This window comes from Carassius gibelio, chromosome B21 (assembly GCF_023724105.1).
Source record: "Carassius gibelio isolate Cgi1373 ecotype wild population from Czech Republic chromosome B21, carGib1.2-hapl.c, whole genome shotgun sequence".
Lineage (NCBI taxonomy): Eukaryota > Metazoa > Chordata > Actinopteri > Cypriniformes > Cyprinidae > Carassius > Carassius gibelio.
In genome coordinates, this window is record NC_068416.1 from 14,912,024 (window position 1) to 14,937,171 (window position 25,148).

Below are 25,148 nucleotides of genomic sequence, written 5' to 3' on the forward strand. Positions count from 1 at the left end.
GGTTTTACTTCCATTACAGTACCTTATTTTCTGGACTATAAGTCACACTTTTTTTCATAGTTTGGCTGGTCCTGCGCCTATAGTCAGGTGCGACTTATTTATCAAAATTAATTTGACATGAACCGTCAGAAATGAGCTAAGAGACATGAACCAAGAGAAAGCATTACTGTATACAGCCGCGAGAGGGCGCTCTATGCTGCTCACTGCTTCTGTAGTTTACCACTGAGCAGCATAAAACGCCCTCTCACGGCTGTAGACGGTAATGATTTCTCTTGGTTCTAAATAAATGCGACTTGTAGTCCAGTGTGACTTATGTTTTTTCCTTATGATGTATTTTTGGACTGGTGCGACTTATAGTCCGAAAAATACAGGTACATGCTTCAAAAATCACACCAAATTAGATTCAGTCAAGAGGAAAATGTTTATTGCTGCTTGGGTTACTACTACACAGTAGGTTATACACAACCAACAGAAACAGAGATTTGTGCGCTTTACAGCCAAACTTGTGCATTACTATGAATTATTGCACAAGTAAACAAGTTAGTTCCTCATATGGGTTTCCTACAGAATTTGCAATAGTGTTTATTCACTGTTGGGAGTTTTCATTGCACTGTTTTTGGAACGATAATTGGGCAATTGGGTGACGGATTGTGTATTGTTAACTGGTCACAGTCGGTAACTTAAATCTCACTGAGAAAGTTTGGGGCTAAGCTGCAGGTCAGACCTGTCCCATCAGGCTCGACGCTGAGCTTCCTGACCACTCCATCCTCAATCAGCATGGCATACCTGCGCACACACAGCCAGGATCAGGAGAAGTGAAAGTGTCAGTGATTCACCTATTTGGCTAGCTATCATCTTCTGTGGAGAAGAAATAATCCCGTATTTTATGGAAAAAAATTATGCAAAATAAAGTAGATCCCATAATCACGACTGAGCATCTCACCTTTGAGACCTTACATTTCCAAGCACCTGGATCAAGTGATCATTGTTCAGGAAGAGATCCACAGCCTGTAGAGAGACAAGGGAATGCATTGAGTTAAATAACAACATTTAATCCTGTGATATTTTCTGATTTCAATGCCTGAAGGTGCTTAAAGTAAGTGTAACCTTTGTGAATGCTCCAGTGGGATCAGCCAGCATCCGCACCTATAATAAACAAACCATATAATGACTCGATATATATAATTCCAGTCTGTCTGTCTGAATCCTTAAAGATAAGAATAAGACTTTGTAAAAACCAGGTTCATTAAGGGCGGAGAGTTTTCCCACCTTGCCGTCTGCTCCGTTCTCTTTTCCCCAGGCGGACATGACAAACACATCATTCACAGACACACAAGCGACCTCATCCACACCTCTGGCCTTCAAATCCCCAGCCATCTCTATGAACCCTGGGAGATGAGTCTGAGAAAACACAAGTGGATAAAGACAAACAGATGACAAGAGATGTGCACATCTATTCAAGACTAACTTGTGTTATTATATACAAAATTTGTTTTATTGCACTTCTTCCATAAGGGACAACTTGAATGTTGCAGTTAAGGCCCGGCCATTAATAAAATGCTCATAGTATTATACACGTTAAAATAATTATTGATGTTATGAGCACATCTTCAGATATTTTAATGTTGCAGAGAGAATGATTTAGCTTGAGGTTAACATTATTTTTGTTTACATTTTTTTTTTTTTACTTCACCTTTGAACATCCAGGTGTGAATGCTCCTGGCACACCAAAAAGCACTCCATTTTTGCCCCTGAATAGTTCAGCCATCGAGATGCTGTTCCCCGGGTCTCCTTCATGCACCTGTACATCTGGAAGATGTTGACCAACCTGAAGAAAATTAAAAAGATAATTTTTATAAAAAGAATTGTGCTATTTGTGCAATAAACATTACCATGATTCTCATTTTAATGGTAAAGGACTGTAAAAACAATGCTAAAACTGTTAACAGCAGGTTCCCTTCCTATACATCATTAAAAAAGTGCATTAACAGTTCTTGGATTTCATCTTATATATTACACCTACCTGTGATGAACTGATTATTCTGACAATTGAGTAATCAGATATTTTTTAGTAATCTGATATTTCTGTCATACCATTGGTAGGGAAACTCATGGACTCGAAAATGATAATCAACAAGATTTTTTTTTTTTTTTTAATGTAGGATTATTTTTTTCAGCAACCAAACGTTGCATGCTGGAATTCCGAAATGATTTGCCATAAACCATATGATAACAAAATAATATTATTTATGTATATAGCCTAGGATAATGTAAAATAGTATTTATTTATTTATTTTTCAGGTTTTGTCATGCATAATTCCCATAACTACTAATTCTCAAATATTTATGTTACACTGTTACACAAAGTTGTGTTTGCTAATGTAGCCTGTGTGTCTGCTTTATGTTTTTATTTATTGATATATATATATTCTGTTGTTTTAATCTTAAATTAAATAAAACAACTGCATTTCTCCTTAGTTTGTGTTTGCTTCTTAGTATATTAGTTTAATATCTAATATCAAGATGTGAAATAATCGAGAACATTTGAGAAGTACGCAGTTCTGGTGTTGCCATACACTCGCGAACCCCGCAGCTGGCGTCGCGCGTCAGGCCTAGCGTTACAAGAAGGAAATAGTTTACTTCTATCACTACTGCTTCAACTGATCGCCCACAACATATCTGAATTAGTATTAGGAAAAGAAAATCGCAAAATCGTAACATCGCGGACACACACCACTGAAAAATAACCCGCGATTGTGTTATGAAACGCGTGAATGAGATACTGATGGCCGCCACAGTAATCTAGAAGCGTTTATTTTAGGCACCGAGCGGATAAAACAGTGCGCCGAGGTCATGTGCGAAACCAACGCCAGTCCTGTGCACTGTCTATGGTCCTGATTCTGGATGTCCTGCTGCAGTTCTTACCTGGATCGGCATGCTGTTGTTGCGAGTGGAGTGCAGCAGTCTAATGCAAAGGGAGGCACGGAAGCCTTTCTGTAGAAGAGCAATTGAAGTCATGACTTTATGTAACAGGAACAGCAGCAGCTCGAGCGCGGAAACACAACGCTCATCCTCCCGCCCCTCCACTCGAGGATTCCACTGATGCACTTTATTACACCAGTAAACATAATACACTGATATTAGGATAGTAATTAACTGTTAATGCGAATTACTCCACCCCCGCTGTCTGTCCAACTGAACTATGTCTTTTTTATTTGTCTTTACAAGCCTTAAGATCAAGGTCAAATTAAACTACAATGTGCTTTTTAATATGGTAACAGAAAACGTAATACAAATTTAGGGCGTTTAATTTGTCCTTGAAGCGTTTAGTTCCTGGAAAAGGATGGTGTAATTGCGATAAATGTTTTTTTTTCTTTGTGTTTTGAGTTATGCAATTATAAAAGGGAAAATTTCATGGAAAATGTTATCATTTTTTTTATCAGACAGAATACAGTTTCATGAAATATATTTGCAGGACTGTAGGTGTAAGGTAAATAGGGGTTGAGTGTATCAAGGGGAGATAATTAAATTAGTGAGCACAGACCAATATACAGGCCAGAATTTGAAATTGTTAGCAGCGGACACCAGTGATATTTATGAGGGAGAATCACTCATTAAATGACGTATAAATCAGAGAGATTGATTTATGAACTCCATTTAGTCTAAATTAATCATGATGGAAATAATTAGCCTAAACAGGCTTATTTTGATGTCATAGAGAACACTCAATTAGGAAATTCGCCCGATATGGGGCATCTTATAACACAAAATAATTTCTGTAGCCAAATCATGTCAACAATGACTTGACAAATTTCATAATATACATCATATTCCATGGGAATATTTATAATATATATATATATATATATATATATTTTTTTTACCTCGTCATCTTTAATATTTCCCCACAGGTTTTTTTTTCTTTTACATTTATCTCTTTACCAATTTACCTGTCCTGAAAGATTTTTTTTTCAAATTACTTTTTTATTTAATTTCTTTCTTTTTAATTTCCATGGTCTGATTAACACAATAATAATAAATCAATAATAATAGCAATAATAAAAATCATCATCCTCAAAAATAATTAGTATATTAAGTAAAGATTTTTTTTTTTTACATTTCCTTCAGTAAATAGGTCAATTATAAATTGACATGTATAAATTTGATGTATATAAAAAAGATGTATAAATTTCATAAAATTGACCCTTATGACTGGTTTTGTGGTCCAGGGTCACATATTTACATTAACCATTTATATCATTTAAATATAGGCTTACACAACGCCAGTGCTAAAAAGCATTATAAAAGATTACTTATTGACTCAGAATCACTCTTATATTTGCTTCATATGCAGTAAATTATATGAAATTAATATTTGAGAATTAAAGCTTAATTAAAACTATTAACATCAACTTGGCCAATTAAAATAGGCCTAAAAATGTATAGACTACGATTCTGAATCCTAAACGGCCTCACGATGGCGCTGTATCCCCGCTGATCAGCGCTGTTCACGCGTGTGGCGCTTTATCTTTTAACCACTAGGGGGAAGTAGCGCACACACACATATATATTTAATGCAGGCGGCACAATGATTTCTCAAAAAAATAACTAAAAAAATAAAATAAAACCCTGACCAGAGCAGTACTATGAGTTTGCATTCATTCTCTTTTTGAAGATAAGTGATATTGTTGTACCTGTGTGATAGTACTAAATGAGTCTATAAAATCGCTAAATTTACATAAATATACTGTACATGAAAGGCCAGCACCATATCCAGCTTTGCCTACAACATGAAAACAATGGAATGGACCAGACAATTAATAAAAAATAATGTTCATTCACTGTTTTGCCAGTTAAATAAGACTAAATATGGTCAATTTGCTTTCAACCACATGAAAGAACAGACAATATCGTGACAAAACGACATAGAAATCCAATGACAAGTGATGAGGCGTGTTAATTTATTACAAAACACATTGACACTGACAATATTTTAAAATACCTCTATTTTCCTGCGGTGTTCTAGTGTTTGCCTTCTCTTCACAGTGATTCAATATGAACAAAGTGTTGAAATAGTTACTACTGCAGAACCACTGAGCTTTACAAAAAGGAAAACCGAAAAAGCACAGACATTTACGATCATTGGACATCAACCCACACAAATACCAGAACAATAATATTAATAAACATCCGCAGATTGAGTAAAAAATAGATTTTAATCTTTTAAATACAACATTTTGGAATACAAATATTGATTTGTTCTTTACTGTAGTTCTTATTATTACTATTGACTGGTATCACTAGTGTTACTGTTGAGGTTTGATTTACAGTATATCAATATACAGAAAAAAAAAATCTGAAAACAAACATTTTGGTAAATTCTGGTATTGCTCATTTACATAAATATACACGGACACACACAAAAAAACACCTAGCCATGAATTTAATTTACCTCTCAATCATATGTTATGATCTAAGTCTGACAGACAAAATGGCTTTATATAATGCTTACCATTATGAAAACACTACTGTAATATCATCATATTAGAGTTATTATTGACACAAACACAGACATATTTTACAGCTGTCTTTGAATGGACCCACTCATTCATGGTTATGTACACATTCCATGACATCCCAGTAACCACTTAGGAGAGACATTAACTTCCTGTGTATAAAAGAAAGAAAAAAAAAATGAAAAAATAAGATAAAATCTTCAGTTTTGAAAATCAAAAAATTTTAGAATCAAAAAAATGTATTGAAATATCCCAAAATTCCCTTTACAGTCAAACTGGCATAATTTAAGAAAAGAAAAAAAAAAATAGAGAAAGTTCTGAAGTGATGAACACATGTTAGTGCCTCAAATCTGCAATATTATATTGAGCGAAAATGAACACAGGAATATAACGTCCACTGGCTTTTATATGTCTTAAAAGTTAGTACTTTAATCACAAAAAGATACATCTAAAAAACAATTCAATACAAAACAGACATTTCATAACAATCTCCCAAATTAATTGCTTTATTTCAATACCAAACCTGAGGCCAAGCTTCATAGTCTATATGGAAAACCTAAACCTAAACTTATGCCATGAGCACAAAATGAGCAACAGAAACTCCTGATCACTCAAAAGACATCCCCTCGGTATCCTGGACTGAAAAAACTGTGCAGACCCATATTAATCCTAACGTTGAGTTGAAAATATTATAAATACCAACCTATGAAGATTCTTTCCCTCTGCGTCTGTGCAGTGAACCCCTTTCAGAGCGCTCATACAATCATTGCTTCGAACAGTATACAGTGAAAAATCACCCTGACCTCCCGAGGGCTAACTCTGAACAACAGTGGCTTTCATTTTTAGAACTTAAATCGGTAAAGATGCCGAAATGGCAACTGGCTTTTCTTCCTCCTGTTTTCACATGTGTAGAATAAATAAAAGGTAGAGGAGTTGTAGCACTCTGAACGGAGTATGATTGCATATAATACCAGACGAGTGTCTGCAAACGAACAACTATGAGGAGATCACACGAACACATCCTAAAAACAACCAAATGAAGAGTCTCGAAGCGACGGCTCGAGATGAGCCCATATCGTGAGGCTTTCCAATGTTCAGTTTGAATATCCCAGAATGAACCTGCGACTGTCCGTGCACAGATTAGAATACAGAATATGACTAAAAATGTCTTTCCAAACGAGTTACTCCCAATCAATCACAAGCAGGCCAGCGTCATCTGAAGAATCGAGGACAGAGATATCTGAGGATCCCACGCCGTCTGGAAAAAACATTATCACTGCAAAAAAAAAAATCTAACTACAGTAGCGGCCTACAGGAGGAAAATCTCCCCGTTTACCCTGATTTAGACGCACTGTTGGTTCAGTTTAGCATTTATAGTACCAATAATCTCCCATTCACGTAATCCGTATCCTAAAACGATGACGTTATTCTTTTTCAACACCTGGCTTATATACAAATGACGGTTTATTAAAATGTACTACATTAAAACAAAATACTTTTCTATGCAATACATTTCGTTTCGAAGCAGAACGTGGCATGGTAGCGTCCTTTTTTTTTTAAAAAAAAAACCTCTGACATCAAACGAGTTATGAAATCTGTCATATTGCTTTACATAATGTGATGTCGCAGTATATTTGCAGTACCAGTAAACTGAAATGTGTTTGTCTTGAGCTGTATTTCCTCCTGTACATCTCCTATGTGTTGCATATTCCACAAAAAGCTAGCGGGACAAAGTTAAATAGCACTTGTAGTATGGCGAGTGCATTATAAAAGACGTTAATAACTTTACACAAGTGCCTTTTGGGCACCGTTTTAAGGAACAAAGGAAAGCTTACTCGGTTATAACTGTAGTGATAGTGACGGTTTGTTAAAGAAGGAGATATCGCTGAACCATTCGATTCAGGGAAGAGTTCATATTGCTGCAGTCTCAGTAGGCGCCCTTGGCACGTGAATTTCTCTGAGTTTACAGTGACGGTTAGCTCCTAGAAACGGTTAAAAGGATGGGGGAGAAATGACAGAATGAATTACACGGTTTCAGTAACACTGATATATATATATTATGTGTGTCTAACCCTAGTTTGTGTTGACGTGGTACCCATTGAAATCAAGTGAAGGAGGAGCATTGGACGTGAAAGATCAGTACCGAAGCGTCTTCTTCATATTCAACCCCAAAAAGTTTATTCTTTTGGCTTCTGTAGCCCTTGTGCACACAAAAAGACTCCCGTTTTTTTCTTCGTCCTTCACCGACTCTTCTCTAGGGTGAGTCCATCATGGCCTCCAGCATCTCCAGGAAGAGTTTGTGCATAGGGACGCCGCCGCGGGTTTTGATGCTGTAGAAGGTGGTGAGGGCCCGGCCAGCTGTCTGCCTGAGGAGGGGCAGGGTGAGGAGGAGACGTCCCGCACGCTGGGGGTCATCAGGGTGTCGCTGGACCTCCAGCTCCAGCAGAGCCTGATGCAGCAGGTCCCGTAACTTCTGCACGGCCTCCATGTCCTCGATATACACAGAGTCTAAAAGAGCAGGAGAAGAACTGGTCACTTCATGCATTTTCTCTGATTTGAACGTGAAGAGACCAGGTGTAAATGCCTTCTGAAACGCTTTGGAGAGAGATTTAAATCTCGCTCAAACCACTTCAGGAAGTGGTCTTTGACGAAACTGGACAAGTTATTTTTATGGCTTTTTTATTGAGATAAGACAGTAGAAAGATAACAGGAAAACACTGGCGGGATCGGCAACGGACCTCGAGATGAGAATCGATCTTGTAAGCACGTTTGCACTGTGTGTCGATGCACTAAGCATGAGGCTATTGACACCGACCTTCCAAAATGTTAAAATAATAAAGTGTGAGAGTACATTATTGCGCTAAAGCTACATGCATCTTCATGAATGAGTAGCTGAATATTTCTTTGGCAAACCAACGCGCAAAAAAACCGCGGTGCATATCTGTTGCTTTCGTTGACGCGAACATAAATTTGCATATAGCGCAGAAAATTAAGATCTGATTTATATACATTTTGTGGAGATACATTTATGTGGCCAAGTGTAAATGGAACCGTTTTAACAAAGCGGAGAGATATCCATTTAGAGAAAATGCATAAAGTGACCAGGTGTATACAGGGCCAATAAAACCAATGTGTTACTCCTGCAAAGTATTCAGGGAAACAAAATACAGATCGAATTCTTTTTTGGTGAATGCTAGTATACTTAAACATTTTGAGTGTATTATTAGATGAACTGTCCCTAGAGAATGACATCTTGTTTGTTGTGATGTCCAAAGAGATTCTGCATGCTCCAAGTCCAACGTGAATGCAGTTTTATGAGGATTACTGTAAGGATCAGTTACAAATGCAGTTGTATAACAACAAATCCTAGAAATCCAAAACATATCATATGAATCTCTCTCGCTAATGAACTCTTGCCACGTATGCCAAAGGTCACGAAAAGTTGTGTTGGTGGGGTAAATGTTGAGCATGTACACACAGATATGTGAGGTGTAAGGAAGAGGTCTTGGGTGTGTTCAAGATTCAAAGCATGCGACTCCATGTATTTGCATAACAAATACAGATTCTGTGGGTGAAGCAGATACGGGGGTTGAATTTAATATTTACAGTAATCAAACGTTTCATGGGTTCTTCCGGGTGGGGGATGAATTCGTACGAGCAGATGGTGACAAGGCAGGTACGTTTACAACACAAAACAGAATAAGGTCTGGTCTTAATTACTGGCTGACTCAGTCGGGTCATGCAGGCTGTGATCAGAAAGTAACCGGTTGGTCAGGGAACAAAAATAGACTGTGGAATGAATGAGTCATTAATAGGAAAACCTTGACAGGAAGTGCACCTGAGTTGGTGAGCGCGATGGCTTTGAGCATGACGAACTCCTCGCGGTCCAGCTGCAGGGCTCTGAAACGGCGAGCGAGCTGGCTGATGGCGGCGTTGAGTTCAGTCAGACCGGCCACGCGAGACATCTCCTCATCCAGCACGAAGTCCTCAGCAAACACCACCTCGTCCTCACAGCCGAGAGAACGGTACGCCACCCCCAGCACCAACACCTCCAGCCACACCGACTGCAGCACGGACATCTGGTCAGCCAGCGACAGCGAGAGAAAGCCTGGACGAGGGAGGAAGAAACAAAAGAGAGAGAGAGAGGTTCACGCCACACGTCCACTGGTGCAGAAGAAAACATGCTCAAAATACACAAACACAGATGGCTCGTCTTAAATGAATGCAAAAGGTTGGCCAAAAATCAGATATTAGCCTAAAAGACCTGCCACAGTCTGTTATGTCAGTATTATTACTAAAGCATTGTAAAAATTACATGAACAAGAGAAAACCATTTAACACGATTTACTGAATAACTGATTTGAAGAAGCTGAAGCAATGTTTGCTTAATTGAGAAAAGCTACAAGATGTTAATACCGTTATGTTTTTATTAATACTGTATTTTTATATTAATGCATCTATTCTTTATAGTAATACGTAACAATGAGAAACTCCAGCACTGTTTGTAAATGTTGAAATGCTTCTGACAGATGTCACCACCTTCACATCATAAAGACGCATTTTTCGCCACTCATTTGCATAATGTTGAACATTTCTCAACTTTCTGACTCTGTCAGCACTGTTAATCCCACAATCCTCTCCTCCTACGGCGACCGAAAAGGCCCGCTCTTCAGATCTAGTGTATGTGGAGTGCAGAGAGTGGGATAAGAGTTGTTGTCATCGAGTACCAAGACACGGTGGACGCTCTCTAAATTTGGAGGACTTGAAAATAGCCAGAGACTGACAAAAGCGGTTGAAATGGCTCCTTCCAAGACTGAGCTCGGACAGCAATTTAGAGAAAAGGCTTCCAGGTTCTGACTGGAGCTCTGACTCACCTGCTCCAGTTCCTCTTTAATTATAATCTTTCTTTAGGCACCTGTTCTCTACAGACAGCTGTGACTGATCAGCACTTTCAGGCAGTGCAGAAATGTGAAAATATCAGTGACTAAAAAGCTGCTAACTGTTGTCATAGCTTCCTGAAATGTTAACCTGTTATTGGCACATTAGCATATGATCTGCTTTCCTTCCAACTACCAAGTATATCAGTGTGACTTGGCCAGTAAGTAACACTTCTCAGAAAAAAAAAAACAACAAAAAAAAAAGTGTTAAGTACCCAGATCAACCATTTGCACGAGTAAACATGCAACCGCAAATGAAAAGAGGATATTTCAAGAAGAGGATGTCTGCTACTCTTTGCACAGATAGCAAGTGACCTTTTCCAATACAATTAATACAATCAGGCTATTTATTTCTAGAGGGAAATAGTGGCCCTTCATAAGATCTGTTTACAGTGCAAATTTTTCTGGCCAGTTAGTTTATTCATTCGCCATAATTGCAGATGTCTGACTGACATAAAGCAAAAAAAAAGTGTTTCTTTGTGCCTTGTTTACATACCAATAAGAGGCAGCATGACAGAGATTAGGCCGTAATAATGGACCGGCATAAAAACAGCAGGAGCTAACAAACAAATTGCAGAACATACAAACTGTATATGAATTTAACAATACTTACTAGTTGTTCAAAACACAATTTGATGCCACTAAACTGGCAGGTTATTCCTGATAAAGTCCAGTGATTAACTATAGGGTGCGTCTCATTAATCACTATGTCATGTACTCTAGGAGTAGGGCGATACACCGGAAGACACTAATTAGACATTAACTGGCAGACATTAGAGAACCAAGAGATTTTTGTCTATCGTCTCTATTGCAGTTACATGCTCACGTAGAAGAAATACATATTTAATTTACACAGTGATAAAAATGCAGTGTTTTTATTCATTTTATTACTTTATACAATGCTTGTAGCGTTTCTTATTTGTCCTACTATAGTTCTTTTGTTGTATTGCTTGTAAGTAGTTTATTATTATTTAAATCACTGACGGTTTCTGACTGTCTTTTTTAGTCTGGTATTAGTTTTTTGTGATATTAACACTGGAATGTTTCAATTTCTAAGGTATACAAAAAATTTTATATCATAAAGACCTTATTTAAAGCAAAAATAACTATATCATTATATATCGTTACAATGACATAAAATGACTCCCATCGTGACATAAGATTTTGATCATATCACCCACACCTAATGTACACAAATTCACACTTCAGAATAAGGGAACATGGCGACCACTGATGCTCCCTGGGTTTCAACATTTCAGCGCACAGGAAGGTTTTTGTGATTGAGACAGCCTCCCTGATCAGTGCCCTGTCTACTAAACTAGGGAGCGGATGGAGACGCACACTATGTTTTCAGGCAGATTGATATAAAACCCTTAGTGCCCTTAGTCAGCCAATCAGATAAGAGCTTACCATATCAAGAAATTACTTTCTAGTTTCAAGTGTGATGTGAATCAGAGAGTGAATCAGACTGAGACAGGCAGAACTTTGTGGTAGCTTAAGTAAAGTAACAGGAGAGTGAGTAACCGGTAGCTTGACACCAGAATAGCTTCATTGACACGGTCTCCTTGCCAACCGTCTCGCTGTTCCTCTTCTTGCTCTCACTTACCAGGAATGTGCTTGGCCCAGCCGATGATGACAACTAGTTCCCGGTCGGCCAGGTCACAGAGAGTGGTGAGCGTGCGCTGGGCCGTGTCAGGCTGCAGTGGGTCTGGCATAGCAAACAGCTTTTCTGGCTCCGCCACCAGCAGATGAGACACAATGATGCTGGATGAGCCTGAGAGAAACAAACTCCACATTACTCAGCTAAATAATAATCCAGTCAAGTTTACGCAGCAGTAATTGCAGGACATAAATGAGTTTTTAAAAAAAATTACACGTAAATTTTAACTTCCAAATAAATGAATTTTAAAAAATTATTATTACCCTTCTCTCCCTCCTTCCTTAAAGGTATCGGTGCACTCTGGTAGGTAGCATTCTCCACCTCCGGGCGTCTCTTATATTTCTGCCGTCCACCTCTAACTCGGTCCAGGCGGACACCTAAACCAAACACAGAAAGAGGATTAGGATGTTGGCACTGCCGGTGGATCACACCTTACACTGAGGTCCTTAGGTATCGTAAGAGAGAGGACTGGTTTTGCTGGCCAGGTGCCACCTTACCTTCTTTGAGCATGCCTACTTTGAGGCACTTGGTGAAGCGACACGCCTGACAGGCCTTCCTGCGGCGCTTGGTGATCTCACATTCATTGGAGGCAGGACAACTGTACTCAATATTACCTGTTAGACGGAGGTGAAGATGTTAGAAAAATGTCCAGAACAGGGTTTTCTAGAGAAGTATGTTTTTGTAGCAAAGAGCTCACTGATTTACATGATCTATTATTTATAAAAAAGAATGTTTATATAGAATAAGTGTCATTAATTAGCAAAAATAAGAAATTATTTTTAATTATTGATATTTAATATTTTTATATAATAAAAATATGTATTTTTAATATTAATAATTTATTTTTTTCCATTGAATTACAATAATACAAAATACCTTCAATTTCATATCATTGGAACTACACAGTAATCATACTACAATTTTAAAAAATTGTGATACACATAACATAATTGAAAGTTCAGTGGATCAATGCAGTGGAGGATTCTTCAAAATGATTCAAACCTTTAACTTGGGAGTCTTTTTGAGCGATTTATTAAAAGGAGTCAGTTTCTAAAATACATTTGTTTTCAAATCGGATTATGGCTGTCATGCTATATGGTTATGTGTGTTTATTCAATGAAAACAATGCAACAGAAAAACATGGTATTATTTGAAGGTATGCAAAAACACATTCAATTTTGGATAAATATGATTTGTTCTGCCAAGAGGCTGACGCCGCGGTGGCTCTTAGGGGGACAGGAAATACTGATTCACACAGCTAGCGGGCTTGGCTTACTTACAAGCTATCTGGAACAACAAGTGAATCTGGTACACAGTAAGACATGCTCACCCTGTATGGTTCTTTTGAAGAAAGCCTTACAGGCTTCACAGGAAGCCACTCCATAGTGATAGCCAGACGCCACATCTCCACACACCAGGCACAGTCTTTTGGGAAGCGTGCTCAGTGCATACTTGCAGCGGCCTCCTCCGCTTCCGGTCGAGCCCTCCTCGGCTCCATCTGCACCCTCCTCTTTAAAATGGCAACGTAACGCAGGGGTGTAAGGGGGCGGGGAGTAGCGTCCAGCACTTTCTCCTCTGGACCCACCTCCTCCACTCTGAGAGGAGTCGGAGGACGCTCCTCCCGGGCTGGTCCTCCCGCCGCCTCCTCCACCGACACCTCCCCCCTCGGGACTGCTGGGTTCAGCCTTTATGTACAGGTCGGAGCGCCGCTCTCTAGAAGACATGGTACCTGTGAAAAAAAATGTGTGACAGTGAGGAAAAGGAGAGACCTTTTCAGTTTTTATTTCATCATAATCATCATCACCTTGAGGTTCAAGACTGGATGTTTCAACATCTGATTTACTTTCAAAATCCAGTTTTAAATCCGATACATATCTGGAATTCAACCATTTGACACATCAAAATGAATACATGGGAATTAGTTTGTGTGAATCGCGAAGGTTAATCAGCAGATTGACGGTGAAGTCATGCAGCTAATGTCACAGAACAACTAGGGTCGGATATTAACATGGGCTTGAGGGAAATATGCCAAGAATTATTAATAATAAAGCCTCCAAATTCAAATTTTTTTTAATAAATGTAGTAAAATACGATATAGTTATGCAATATCACAGCAGAAACAGTGGTCCCCGCAAAAGAAATTCAGTACAATTCCAAATGTGATATTGATTTTTTTATGACAGTTTAACAAACAAGAAATAAATTTTGAGCGAGTTCCATTTTGAGCAAATAGTTCCTCTAACTGAATCAATTACATTTAAAAATCAGACAAAACATAAAACATACCTTTATTAAGGTTAGAGAAAACATGCCCCTAAAACCAAGGAAATCAGTTTATTTATTTATGCATGTTAGTATGTTTTGGCGCCATATCAGCAACATTGGCTATATTCATGGCTACATTAAAAGTATAATTTCAATACATCATTTTCAATAATATAACATTTTCTTAAGCAATCACTGTACAAAAACACAACTAACAACAATAGTACTGATAAAAATTATTTAGGATATTTCAATTTAATCAATGATAAAAAAAAATATATTCCAAGAGAGACCTTTTTAAAAATGTCCTTATAATGTATTTTCGGAGTAAAAATGTTGATTAATATCATTTAAAATCTGACATTCTATTAAAACATATTTTACACTCCAAAAATTCTTACTCAAGTCAAAAACTCAGTTTAGGTTTAACTATCACCCCTTAATGGAAAAGATCATTTTTATTATTTATGAGGACTGTGACTGTGCTGTTGTCAGCCTAGTGCGTCTTGGCAGGACATAATGCAAACACCATTAAGAGAATGTAAACAGGCGGAACAAAAAAACAATGCATGTCTAAATACTGAATACGAGCAATAGGCCTTACAGTGTACACGCAGCATACATCTCCTTTAAACAATCATTTCTATGAGCAATAAAATACAAATAGTTTTTCCCTGTAATGATGAAGCTAGTTTATTTTTCAGTAATCCTTGCTCTTCTTTCCATTCAGTTAACATGCAGGTGCATGCTGAGCAAGCAGACAGCATTCAACGAACAAGCACCTATACATCGTCACTCTCTCAAGCAGTGTTATATTAGGATGCATGCGGGCCGTTTCCTTTGTTTTCCCCATTAAAACCTCTGAACAAACCAATTCGCCACAATTAATCAAATTTCCCGTTAATCTTCAAAATATCTTGAGATTTCGTTCTACTGGTAGTATCAGGTATGAAAACATGGGTTCGGTATTAATAAATTACCTCAAAGTACTGCTACAACACCTACAGCAATTCAAACTGAGGATGTGTTACAAGGGTTCTCCTGGAGAGCAGAACACACATATGTACATGAGAGAATTCTGCACAAATCTGTCCATAATCCCAGTGGCATGGCCTCCGCCCACGCCAGATTAGGATCATTAATCCAGGAGAGAGAACCAATCCTCTAATTATACCTCCACGAGTGATGCCCTACAGACGCTGAATCACTCCACGGTACCCACAGTCCATAACCCCCCCTCAGGGACAAACTGACCTATTATGCCATTTCTTAAATTTGCTGATCTTGCCATTTTACGCATTTTGCGAGAAAAAGAAATGTTCTAGCGCATTAACACATTGAAATTAGCCAAGATGCAGAACGACTGCCAAGTAGGGAACACAACCAGCAATGACATCTGCTCCTTACGACTACCAGAGCAATACTGGGTTCATGAGCTTCCTCACTGAAATGAGTTATATACTACATGACTTAGGTTAATGCACATTTACTGAGTCATCAACATTATTGTCTGCCACTCAGATTATGGTCAAAAAGTAAATTTCCTCCTTCATTTGTCCTTGGTGGACATCACACACACCATTCCCCTTTCACCTGGTTGTGTGTGATGTGTTGCAACTTTGGCAAGTGTGCCGAATGTAACTGTGCCCCAGTGCCTTCAAGTCCACTGTACTTTCTGCCAAGTTTACATAACACCCGAACTTTGAATTTAACCAACAGAGAAGACTGCTTTAATATGGAACATGTGTGAGAACTGTTTCCCAGTTAAAACCAGCCCACAGTAACAACTTTGGAGTTTACATGTCAGTTGTTCTCACTCTTTAGTTTTGACCTGTTCAGAGATTGTTCTGCAATGCTTTGAGTTCTCTTGTGAACCTAATAATGACCACGTGGCTACAGTAGTGAGGGCACGCGCCGGTTCACAGACAAATGATTCAATCACTCATTGTGGGGACAAGCGGAGATCTCTAAATCCCTCATCAAACTGAAGGAACCGGATGACGAAGCAACGTTCCTGTTCAAACCCATGTAAATGATGGACTACAAAGGAAAATACCGTCATCACACACGTGCGTCTCTCCCGCAGAGGTTCACGTGAACCTCACCGATGTGTGACATCCAATTCGGTTCATTATACACAGAAATGGAGGACTTTAAACGGTGAGCTTGTTTACAATTTGACGTGGTGATTGAAGTCCAACACGTTTCCGTCAGTCGGTTCTTTCGAACAGTTCGTTTCAAAACGATTCTGCGGCTTTCTTGCGTCATGGCGTTATTACGTAATCACGTGATCCTTATCATCACGGCGTGGCACATTTTGTGCTCTAAAATCCTCCAGTAAATACATTTGCAAATATTGCTGTTTAAGTAGGTTAATAAGGGAGCTTATTGTAATTCATAGTCCAGTCATACAACCATATCGTAAATATATTTACAGTACATATTTATTTTTCTATTCATACACATGGTTCTCTGCTCGTTACGAATCGGTTCAAAGAGTCAGAGCTGTTCACTTGAGAACAGATCGAACCGAGTCAGTCCGGTTCACTAAAAAGATGCCTCAAAACAACAAATCGTTCACGAGTCGGGCATAGCTAATGTGAATGTGAAAACAACAATATTGAAACAACAGTGCGTTATTTTACAACTTTATCAACCAAATCCAACACTTCCTATAGTACTCTGCAAAGCTACACAGATAACGTTACATCCGGATTGATGCTTGTTTGAATTCGTAAGTTTGAATTCTTGTTTCCCTTTCTATAATGTTTAATACATTTTAAAAGTAATTCAATTTTGTGTTGTTCCCACGCTAAACTAGCTTAGCCTTCGCTAACTTGCCTTTAATCTTTCAAAGATATGTCCTCCTCCAAACTCTACTGGAGAACATGCAAGTTACCCAAAAATAGCTGTTCATTGACTCACCGGCTTTCAAACACAAGGAAACCTGTTTGTGTTCCCATAAACATGCCTGAATAAGCTTAGTTTAGTTGGCGGTGTGCATCTTTGAGCTTCACTTTCTCTCCGGACAAACGTGTCACGAGTCACTGGTGCCTTCAGGAGGAGGAGATGCTGCTCACAGACAGCCACGCACTTTTACTGAATATATTCAGATAATCACGCAATATTGACTGATAAAATTAAAATAAAAAATACTTGATGTAATGAGAAAGGAAAGGCAAAATAAAATCAGGGACTGTAAATACAGCAGGTCTGAACTCAGACAAAGCTAGATCTATGAGTTTTATCATTCCTATGGCTACTGAAGATCCTAACCTTTAATTGCTTAAAAACGAAACGTTTTATTTTTATTTTTTTTATTAATTTTCTTATCTTAATCAGGGATACATCAGTGCTTTAAAGAGGGCATATATGATATAAAAAAAAATTATGAATAAAAATATGTATTACCTTTTGCTCAAAAGTCAACGGTCTTTAGTCTTGTGAATGCTGAAAATCCTCTCACTGTCTTTAGGTGTCAGAAGACTACAGGTCAGTTCAAACTGGGCATCAGGAACCCTGAGAAGAAAAGAGAAAATCAGAAATCATATATATATATATATATATATATATATATATATATATATATATATATATATATATATATATATATATATATATGTATGAGACTGAATATACATGACCGATCTATGAATTACAAAATAAGGCCTTATAATGGATTGCATTAGCACAGAAACACATTGCTATGAAGTGGCTAAATGATAAATAATACCAAAACTGATACTAGTCTGAACCATTTCTTCATCTCAAAAACAAAATGAAATGAAAACTCCCATAAAAGCATTGCAGATATCTAACAAAAATGTCAGATTTAATCCGAGACAACATTAGCCGTAATTGTGGCCTCAGGATTAGGTATCGCATGCCGATTTCTTTCTTTCGTTTGTTTAAAAAAAAAAAAGTCTGTCCTGGCCAATGTTAATAATCCTTCTGTAGGGCTTATTTTGTACCCCATAATAATCTGTGTGTCTGTTACACCGTATCCATGTTTTACACCACATCACCTACACCATTAGCACAGAATGCTGACTGAGGGAGAAACCATTTCTTTGTGTTGCTCCCATGCACCCATTCTCTGGTCCTGCTCACTGTCATTCACTCAATCTTCACACGCATTCGGACACTCGGATACTCTCGTATGATTTCTTTGCACAACATTTCCCTCCCCCCTCCGCTCTCTGACACATTCCAAAGGTCAAAGTCACTGGAGGGGTCTGAAGGACAGCTCAGGAACTCCAAAAGATCTGTGTGTGTGTGTGTGACAGCAAATACATATGAAGAGAAATGTGCTTCACAGCTGAAAGACAATTTAGCAAATTCAAAGGAAGAATGAAAGAGATATGGGCAACAGCAGAATTCTTACTTAATAAAATAAACATTAACTAAATTATTTTTTATATATTTATTTATTATTTCAACTAATTGTTATAAAAGCAACCTTTTTCATTTAGTTCAACTTGATATACTAAAACAAACCAAAATTGATTAAAAATGTATATATAGACATTTAAAAATAATATAAAAACATACAGCAAAATTACTAGGATTTCAACTAAAAATGAAATGTAAAAATAAAAAACTAATTCAAATTAGTATTAAAAATTAAGGCTACATTTATCATTTCATTTGGATTAACTTGATGTGTTAAAATAACTAACACTGAAACAAAAATTGATAAATATATAGATATATTTGGAAACATTATTATAAAATGGACTAAAACGGCAAAAAATTTAAATAAACTAATATTTAATCAAACATTTATATATAGACATTTAAAAAAAACATACAGCAGAATTACTAGAACTTAAACTAAAATTCAAATTAAAATTAAATATAATAAAACTAATCTTAATGATACTAAAACAATACTGAGCTCAAGTAAGAATACTGTGTGATAAGATTAACAAAAATCACATAAAAAGGTATTATGTATCCGATATTAAATGAACATTATCAACTATCCCAGGGACTTTGGTGCAGTTAGCTGAATTTCAGATGTAACTTTAAAGGGTGACAATTAGAGAAACATGACAAAAAACAAGTTGCTAGAGCTTTTGTAACATTTAACATTATATTTAGAGAGGTTGAAGCAGCCCAAATACTCGTCAATAACCTGATCTTTTAGTAAGTCTTATCTCCTTGTAAGTCACCTGCTATGAAGCGTATAGGTGAAACAAACAGCACTGAATAATGATGTTTAAAAGAACAATGTCTTTGTCACATTTCTTAATATCCAAAAGTGAAACCGCTGTTTTAGACTTCAGTGCTGCAGTTTTTCTGTAACATTAGTTAAAGATTTCTACTTGTCTTTTTATATCACTTTAGGTTACTGATTTATTTTTGAGGTACACTAGGAACGGCTCTGCTTCAGAATGCTAGTTTCGTTTAGTAACATTGGTCCTATTCTTAAACTAGTCTCAGTAGTCCGTTTTCTCATCAGTTGCTGCTTTGTGTAATATGAAAGCATAGTAGCAGTGATCAACTGATTTCTAATCTAAAGTTTACTGTGTAAATCTGATTCCCAGCAGAGAAATCTGAGATAAGTAGAATGTTAGCCTTTGAACTTTGATTACAGTATGCTTGCATTAAAACTGTAGAGCAAAGACTGTCAGAGCAGACCTCAAAAGGTGACCTTGTTCACCGAGCCTTGACAACTGAAAGGTTAATTGCTAAACTGGATTACAACTTCTGAAGAACAGAGATTCCCAATCACCTCCAAGAGGGGCCTAGTGGTCACCAACACTTCAAAGACAGTTTCTATCAATTATTTATACACAGCCATTAGAAAAATAAATACCTATAATACCTATAATAAATACCTGCAATAATTCTTGACACACTTTTTGTGAAAACTATTCACTCTTGACCTTTTTCAGTGAACTCTTGTGCAACAAGTTACAACTGAGTTTTAAAAACGACCAAAAAACAAAACTTAAAACTGTAACCTTGTCTTTCAATAACAGTGAATTAAAAATGCTGACTAAAAAATAAAAGCTAACCAATATTTTTCTCAATTTTTGCTATAATCATTAATAATAATACTAATTTATAAATACATTTACAAGAATTGTATGACACAAAAAAAACTTTAAGACTTGTGTGAATTTTGTTATCATTTAACTATTTAGGCTACCTGCATACTGTACATGTACAGCCCAATATTTCCAAAGTATACTTCAGTTTTTACATGTACGATAGGTCAGGGTAGGCATATGCGGGATGCAGATTGTCATCAGCACAATATGTGCGTACTGTATACATTTAGCAAAAAATTTTCTAACCGCTCAGTGCAAAAACTGGACGAAGATGACATTTTTTAGTGTGCATTTGTCCATCGCTTGTGTTTACTTTTCAAATGCATACTTATAGTACATATATGTTCGACTGTGCCGAAGTGGCTTAAAAAAAAGTATACTATGCAATTTATACCGACAACTAGTGGCAGGATGCAGAATCACACAGATTTCAGTTAGTAGAAATGAAATCAACTTTGCGATAAAGCCTATTTAATTTAAGGCTAGTCAAGTCACGTGATCTTAACATGTCTGCCCCCATGAAGGCAACTGACTCCATGTAAAACAATCAGCTTTTACTGACATGACTGGAGTCTGTTTTTTTTTCAGAGTACGCCATTTCAAACTTTTTTTAATCTTTGTGTGTTAAATATTAAAGCGTTAAGTACGGCTTTTGATAACATTTGACAACATAACCGCTGTCACTGTCTACTTCAAAGTGTGCACACAGAATTATAATAGCCAAATTAAGTGATTACCTTCTTGTTCCAGATGCATTATGTCAGTGACGACGTGAAATGCCTCAAAAACAAGAATGCACAGCAGATGTGTCGCGCCTGAGCTAGTGTGTTTCCAGACTGAAGGGCTGTGCTGGAAATGCGACATGACTCGAGTACAAGAGTCCGAGGTGAAATCTCACGCGCTGACACAATGTATGAGCAGGGGACACCTCGATCAAGGTCAGCCTGCTGCAAAGTGTTACTGCGGACTTTCCCCCCTTTTTATCGCAGTAAAAGCGCATAATACTCATTTATATGCAACGAATAAGCTAGAGTCTGCGAATTTAAATGTTAGGCACTAAATCAAATCTGCTAGCGCTGTTAGTAGTCCTACAATCAAACTATCAGGACACACTGACCTATTTACAGTGTAAAGTTTTTACTGCTGAGCGGAAGATTGGAAAGATTGGTAGAGACAGCTGACATTTGCCAGTTATGGGCTGTATGACACCAGAATCACGATTATCAGACAGCTTCATCAGGCGCATTAACAAAACATGTTTACACTCACAAAATAAAGGAGCACTGCGTTGCTGGAAGCCGGTTGGATGAATAACGTTACTTACCAGTATTTCAGAGAGCATTGCTGGTGCCTCGAAGCCAACCATAGAAACTCTTGAGCAAACACTAAATCCGATATTTACATATGCACTATCACATATATCACAGTACTGTGGCTTGTCCCACACGCCGATTTATAGAGCAGATGTTCTGTCTATGTGTTGAAGGTGCTACCTTAGGAATTCTGGTGCTGTATCTAGTACGATAAGCTATAATTTTAGACGTAAAATAAATGCAACTACTCGATATTTGTGTGAATGGCGTCGCGAGGGCAGTCGGTTGAGCAATCGCGTATGATTAATCCATGTTTGATTCGCTATTCCCTGGACTAGTTCCCCATATTGCTGTTTCGGTTGTCACTGGAAGCCTGGATCCTGTCTTCCGCTAATACAGCTGAGATCCCGGTTACGTATATCCTAGTTCTTTCTCCTCCCTCTGCGCTTGCGTCTGCTGTTTCTCCGTTACGTCCGCTCCCGCTTCCAATCACGCGCCTCGCGCCTCCGTCACAATCTGCAGCAGAGCTTTAAACAATAAAGAGCAATTGACCTACTGTATGTGTGACTCACGAGTTTACACACTTTTGAGTTATTATCCGAAGCCTTTATTCAGATTGATTTACACCCGAGCTATTTTGGGGATTGTGTGAGGGGAGAACGTCGCGCGCGTCGTGTAAACCAAAGCCATATATTCACTGCCATGATTCGTGACTACGTGAATAACGCGGCCTTCGCACTGGGTTTTTCAAAGATGTAGTAAAAAAACGTTGCATCTCGTCTTGAACTGTAACGCTCCTTTAATGTTGATGCGTTTCATTATTACGCAGTATTTTTATTAGCTATTTGTGAAGTGTTGACATTTTGAATGAATATAATTATTATATACAACGTAAATAAAATTATTCTGACAGCTTTTATGAACGAATTATAAGTTTAAGTCATGCATGTGCAGAGTAAAAATGTTCATGAGTAGCCTATAAGGGAAAATAATAATAAAATGGACGAATTTTATAGGGTACAATAAATCCTGTGAATTGGTTACCATATGTAGAGCCAAATTATATTTAATGGGACATGTATTTTTACAGTAAAAACAGTAAAAAAAAAAGGCTACTGTAAAAGAGTCTTATTATAATTTACATTGAAAAAACGTAAATTGACGAGTTTCTGCGTGACGCATCACCTTTGGGTAGCCTATCTGTGATGTAAACCAAGCTGTTTAATGTTACATTTTATTTCATGTTTATGGAAATATTAGTGTTACGTGTATTACCTGGAAGTCTTTGTGATATATTTATATTATTATTCATTGTTCGAAGAAAAACTCATTTTAATATCATCATGTGGCCTTTTGTTACTTGTTTTAGAAGTGCTCCAGTTAGCCTATATTATATCAGCTGATGACATAAGCTAAAATATAGCCTCTGTGGTCCAAATACGTCCCGTTCAGGAAAAAAACGAGTCCGTAGTAACGCGACAGAATGCGTTTGTCCCAGAGAAGCTCAAGCTTAAACGACGGACCTGTAAATCAAGCATCGCTTTAGATGGCATGGAAAATGTCAGCCTGCTCGGTCTTGTGACACTGACCCAACTCACTGCTCTAGGCCTCCTGTAGTCAGCTGGTTCATACAACAGTTTTGGGCTGCGAGCCAGCAGCGCAGAGTTCAGTGACTGCGGAGAGAGAAGGAGAGTCTACAATCCGTGTAACCTGATCACAGCACAGCGCTGAGAGAAAGACAGCGATGCCTCTCAGAGCCGCGCAATGCTGGAACGGAAAAGATTCCCGTGTTAAGGAAATGATTAGGATATAGTGGTCTATTTTAGGAATGCAGGCCAGACAGCGTGACTGAAACCTGCTGTCCGTTTTGCAAATTTGCAAAAAATTCAGACATGCCTAAGAACACTAATAAGCACGTGCGCTGGGCTTGTGTGGAAGCGACGGCGTACTGCAAGAAAAAGGATAAAAAAAGAAACATGAAGCGCTAGTGTCCCGTTGTCCTTGAGAACGCACGCGACCTTGGATTCAAGGTCATCCCCGACGCAGCCTACGCTGCATTTCAGCGAGCTGCATTCTGTCGAAATGCTCTTCACACAGAGCTCCTTTACAGCACGTTTCCTCACATGCCCTCATTCGAACGGTTCTGTCACGGTTTGGTCGATGTTTTACAACTTTAAAAGCGCATTATGAGATCTTTTACCGACGGATGCTTTGGTGTAAATTTGGTTTATGGCTCTACCACAAAAGGTCACACCTCGGTGCTCTGGAATGCTGATCGAGGTCATGACCCCAGAAACAGGTGGGAACAACTCCACAAACACTAATAGCCTCTCAAAAAGACAACAGCTGGGAGGTGAAGGCCATGCAGTAAGAGGACACTGAATCATTTTCATGTTAAACGACGTGTACACGACACCTTTTTAGCAACCTCCCAGTGAAACGCACATAAATCCATGTGTCCTATCAGACTAGGGAACTGCAAATAACCCAATAATTCATCTCATCTGGCTTTATTCACACAGATACTGATAAAACCGGTTATTTTAAACATGAGAGGAACTTACTTGAGGTAATTAATAAATAACCTCTTGTAGTTGTAGTCTATTTATGGGAACAAGGGTTGTAGGTATGAAGTGAGTCATAAAAGACTGTCATTTATAATACATAACTTGATGATGGCACGCGTATACTGTAATTTAATCTGTTTGTGATTTCAAACCCATCTCGATTTGAATGCAACTCAAAACATTTTTCATATTCGTTTAGTATAGATTAAAGTGGCCTATAATGAAATACTTAGGGGAAAGAAAAAAAAGCGACTGGTGTAATTGCATCACAGTGGACGCGCCAGACGCGCCGCAGCGCCATCTAGCGGTGATGTGATTATGCAGCAGATAAGTGGATTGTGCCAGTCTGCCGACTAGTGACGTCTTTGTACAGAGTGTCCTCGAGCACAAGGTCATGTGTTTCCGTCCACGAAAGTTGAGACATCCGAGCATGTGGCCCAGTTTAAGCTCCTATAGCGAAGCAACAGTGTACAGTGATGCCAAGATCATCAGTGAGAAACACAAAAAGAATAACGAGTGAAAAACTCGTGGTGTTACACATTTTAATTTGTTTATCACAAGGTTGTCAAATTATTTGATCATTTTCAATGGTGCAACATTAGTCGATTGAAATATTTATGATGTCAGATCATAATAAACAGCCTACTTCACGTTTGTGTTTAGTTTTGGATTTATTGCAGGTAGGAGGAATTTTATAACCTTCATTTCTGTTGCTGTTCATCAGAATACAATAGTAAAGTCACTTTATTTCTCCAATTGCAAATTTAAATGCCAGAACATCATAATGGCAATAATAGATAGAGTTTAAATGGTAGACTGTCTGACTGTTTC

The 25,148-nt window shown here is 37.9% G+C and overlaps 2 protein-coding genes across 5 annotated transcripts; both read right to left on the minus strand.

Annotated features, from left to right (window-relative positions):
- Positions 1-402: 402 nt before the first annotated feature.
- LOC127985700 (peroxiredoxin-5, mitochondrial) lies at positions 403-3,094 on the minus strand. Its single transcript, XM_052587760.1, has 6 exons — positions 2,926-3,094; positions 1,694-1,828; positions 1,270-1,401; positions 1,108-1,146; positions 944-1,008; positions 403-786 (listed from the first exon to the last, which is right to left on the minus strand). Exons 1-6 carry the CDS (start codon positions 3,016-3,018, stop codon positions 681-683), a joined length of 570 nt encoding a protein of 189 aa, XP_052443720.1. The 5' UTR covers positions 3,019-3,094; the 3' UTR covers positions 403-680.
- Positions 3,095-4,937: 1,843 nt separating this feature from the next.
- On the minus strand, positions 4,938-22,236 carry LOC127985790 (steroid hormone receptor ERR1). Of its 4 annotated transcripts, none has more exons than XM_052587952.1 (8): positions 21,762-22,236; positions 17,790-17,897; positions 13,444-13,842; positions 12,611-12,727; positions 12,377-12,490; positions 12,060-12,227; positions 9,355-9,624; positions 4,938-8,024 (listed from the first exon to the last, which is right to left on the minus strand). In XM_052587952.1, exons 3-8 carry the CDS (start codon positions 13,835-13,837, stop codon positions 7,771-7,773), a joined length of 1,317 nt encoding a protein of 438 aa, XP_052443912.1. In that variant the 5' UTR covers positions 13,838-13,842; positions 17,790-17,897; positions 21,762-22,236; the 3' UTR covers positions 4,938-7,770. The 4 variants fall into 4 exon arrangements, with proteins under 4 accessions (XP_052443912.1, XP_052443914.1, XP_052443915.1 ...); XM_052587954.1 differs by lacking the exon at positions 21,762-22,236 and adding an exon at positions 21,175-21,312; XM_052587955.1 differs by lacking the exon at positions 21,762-22,236 and adding an exon at positions 18,408-18,776.
- Between the last annotated feature and the right edge of the window lie 2,912 nt (positions 22,237-25,148).

Coding starts and splice junctions, on each gene's coding strand:
- LOC127985700 (XM_052587760.1), bottom strand. CDS start 3,018: ATGACTTCAATTGCTCTTCTACAGAAAGGCTTCCGTGCCTCCCTTTGC. Junction 1,147..1,269: donor AGAACGGAGCAGACGGCAAG/GTGGGAAAACTC, acceptor TGTTTATTATAG/GTGCGGATGCTGGCTGATCC. Junction 1,009..1,107: donor CCACTGGAGCATTCACAAAG/GTTACACTTACT, acceptor GTCTCTCTACAG/GCTGTGGATCTCTTCCTGAA.
- LOC127985790 (XM_052587952.1), bottom strand. CDS start 13,837: ATGTCTTCTAGAGAGCGGCGCTCCGACCTGTACATAAAGGCTGAACCC. Junction 12,728..13,443: donor CTTCAAAAGAACCATACAGG/GTGAGCATGTCT, acceptor TCCGTCTAACAG/GTAATATTGAGTACAGTTGT. Junction 12,491..12,610: donor AGTAGGCATGCTCAAAGAAG/GTAAGGTGGCAC, acceptor TGTTTGGTTTAG/GTGTCCGCCTGGACCGAGTT.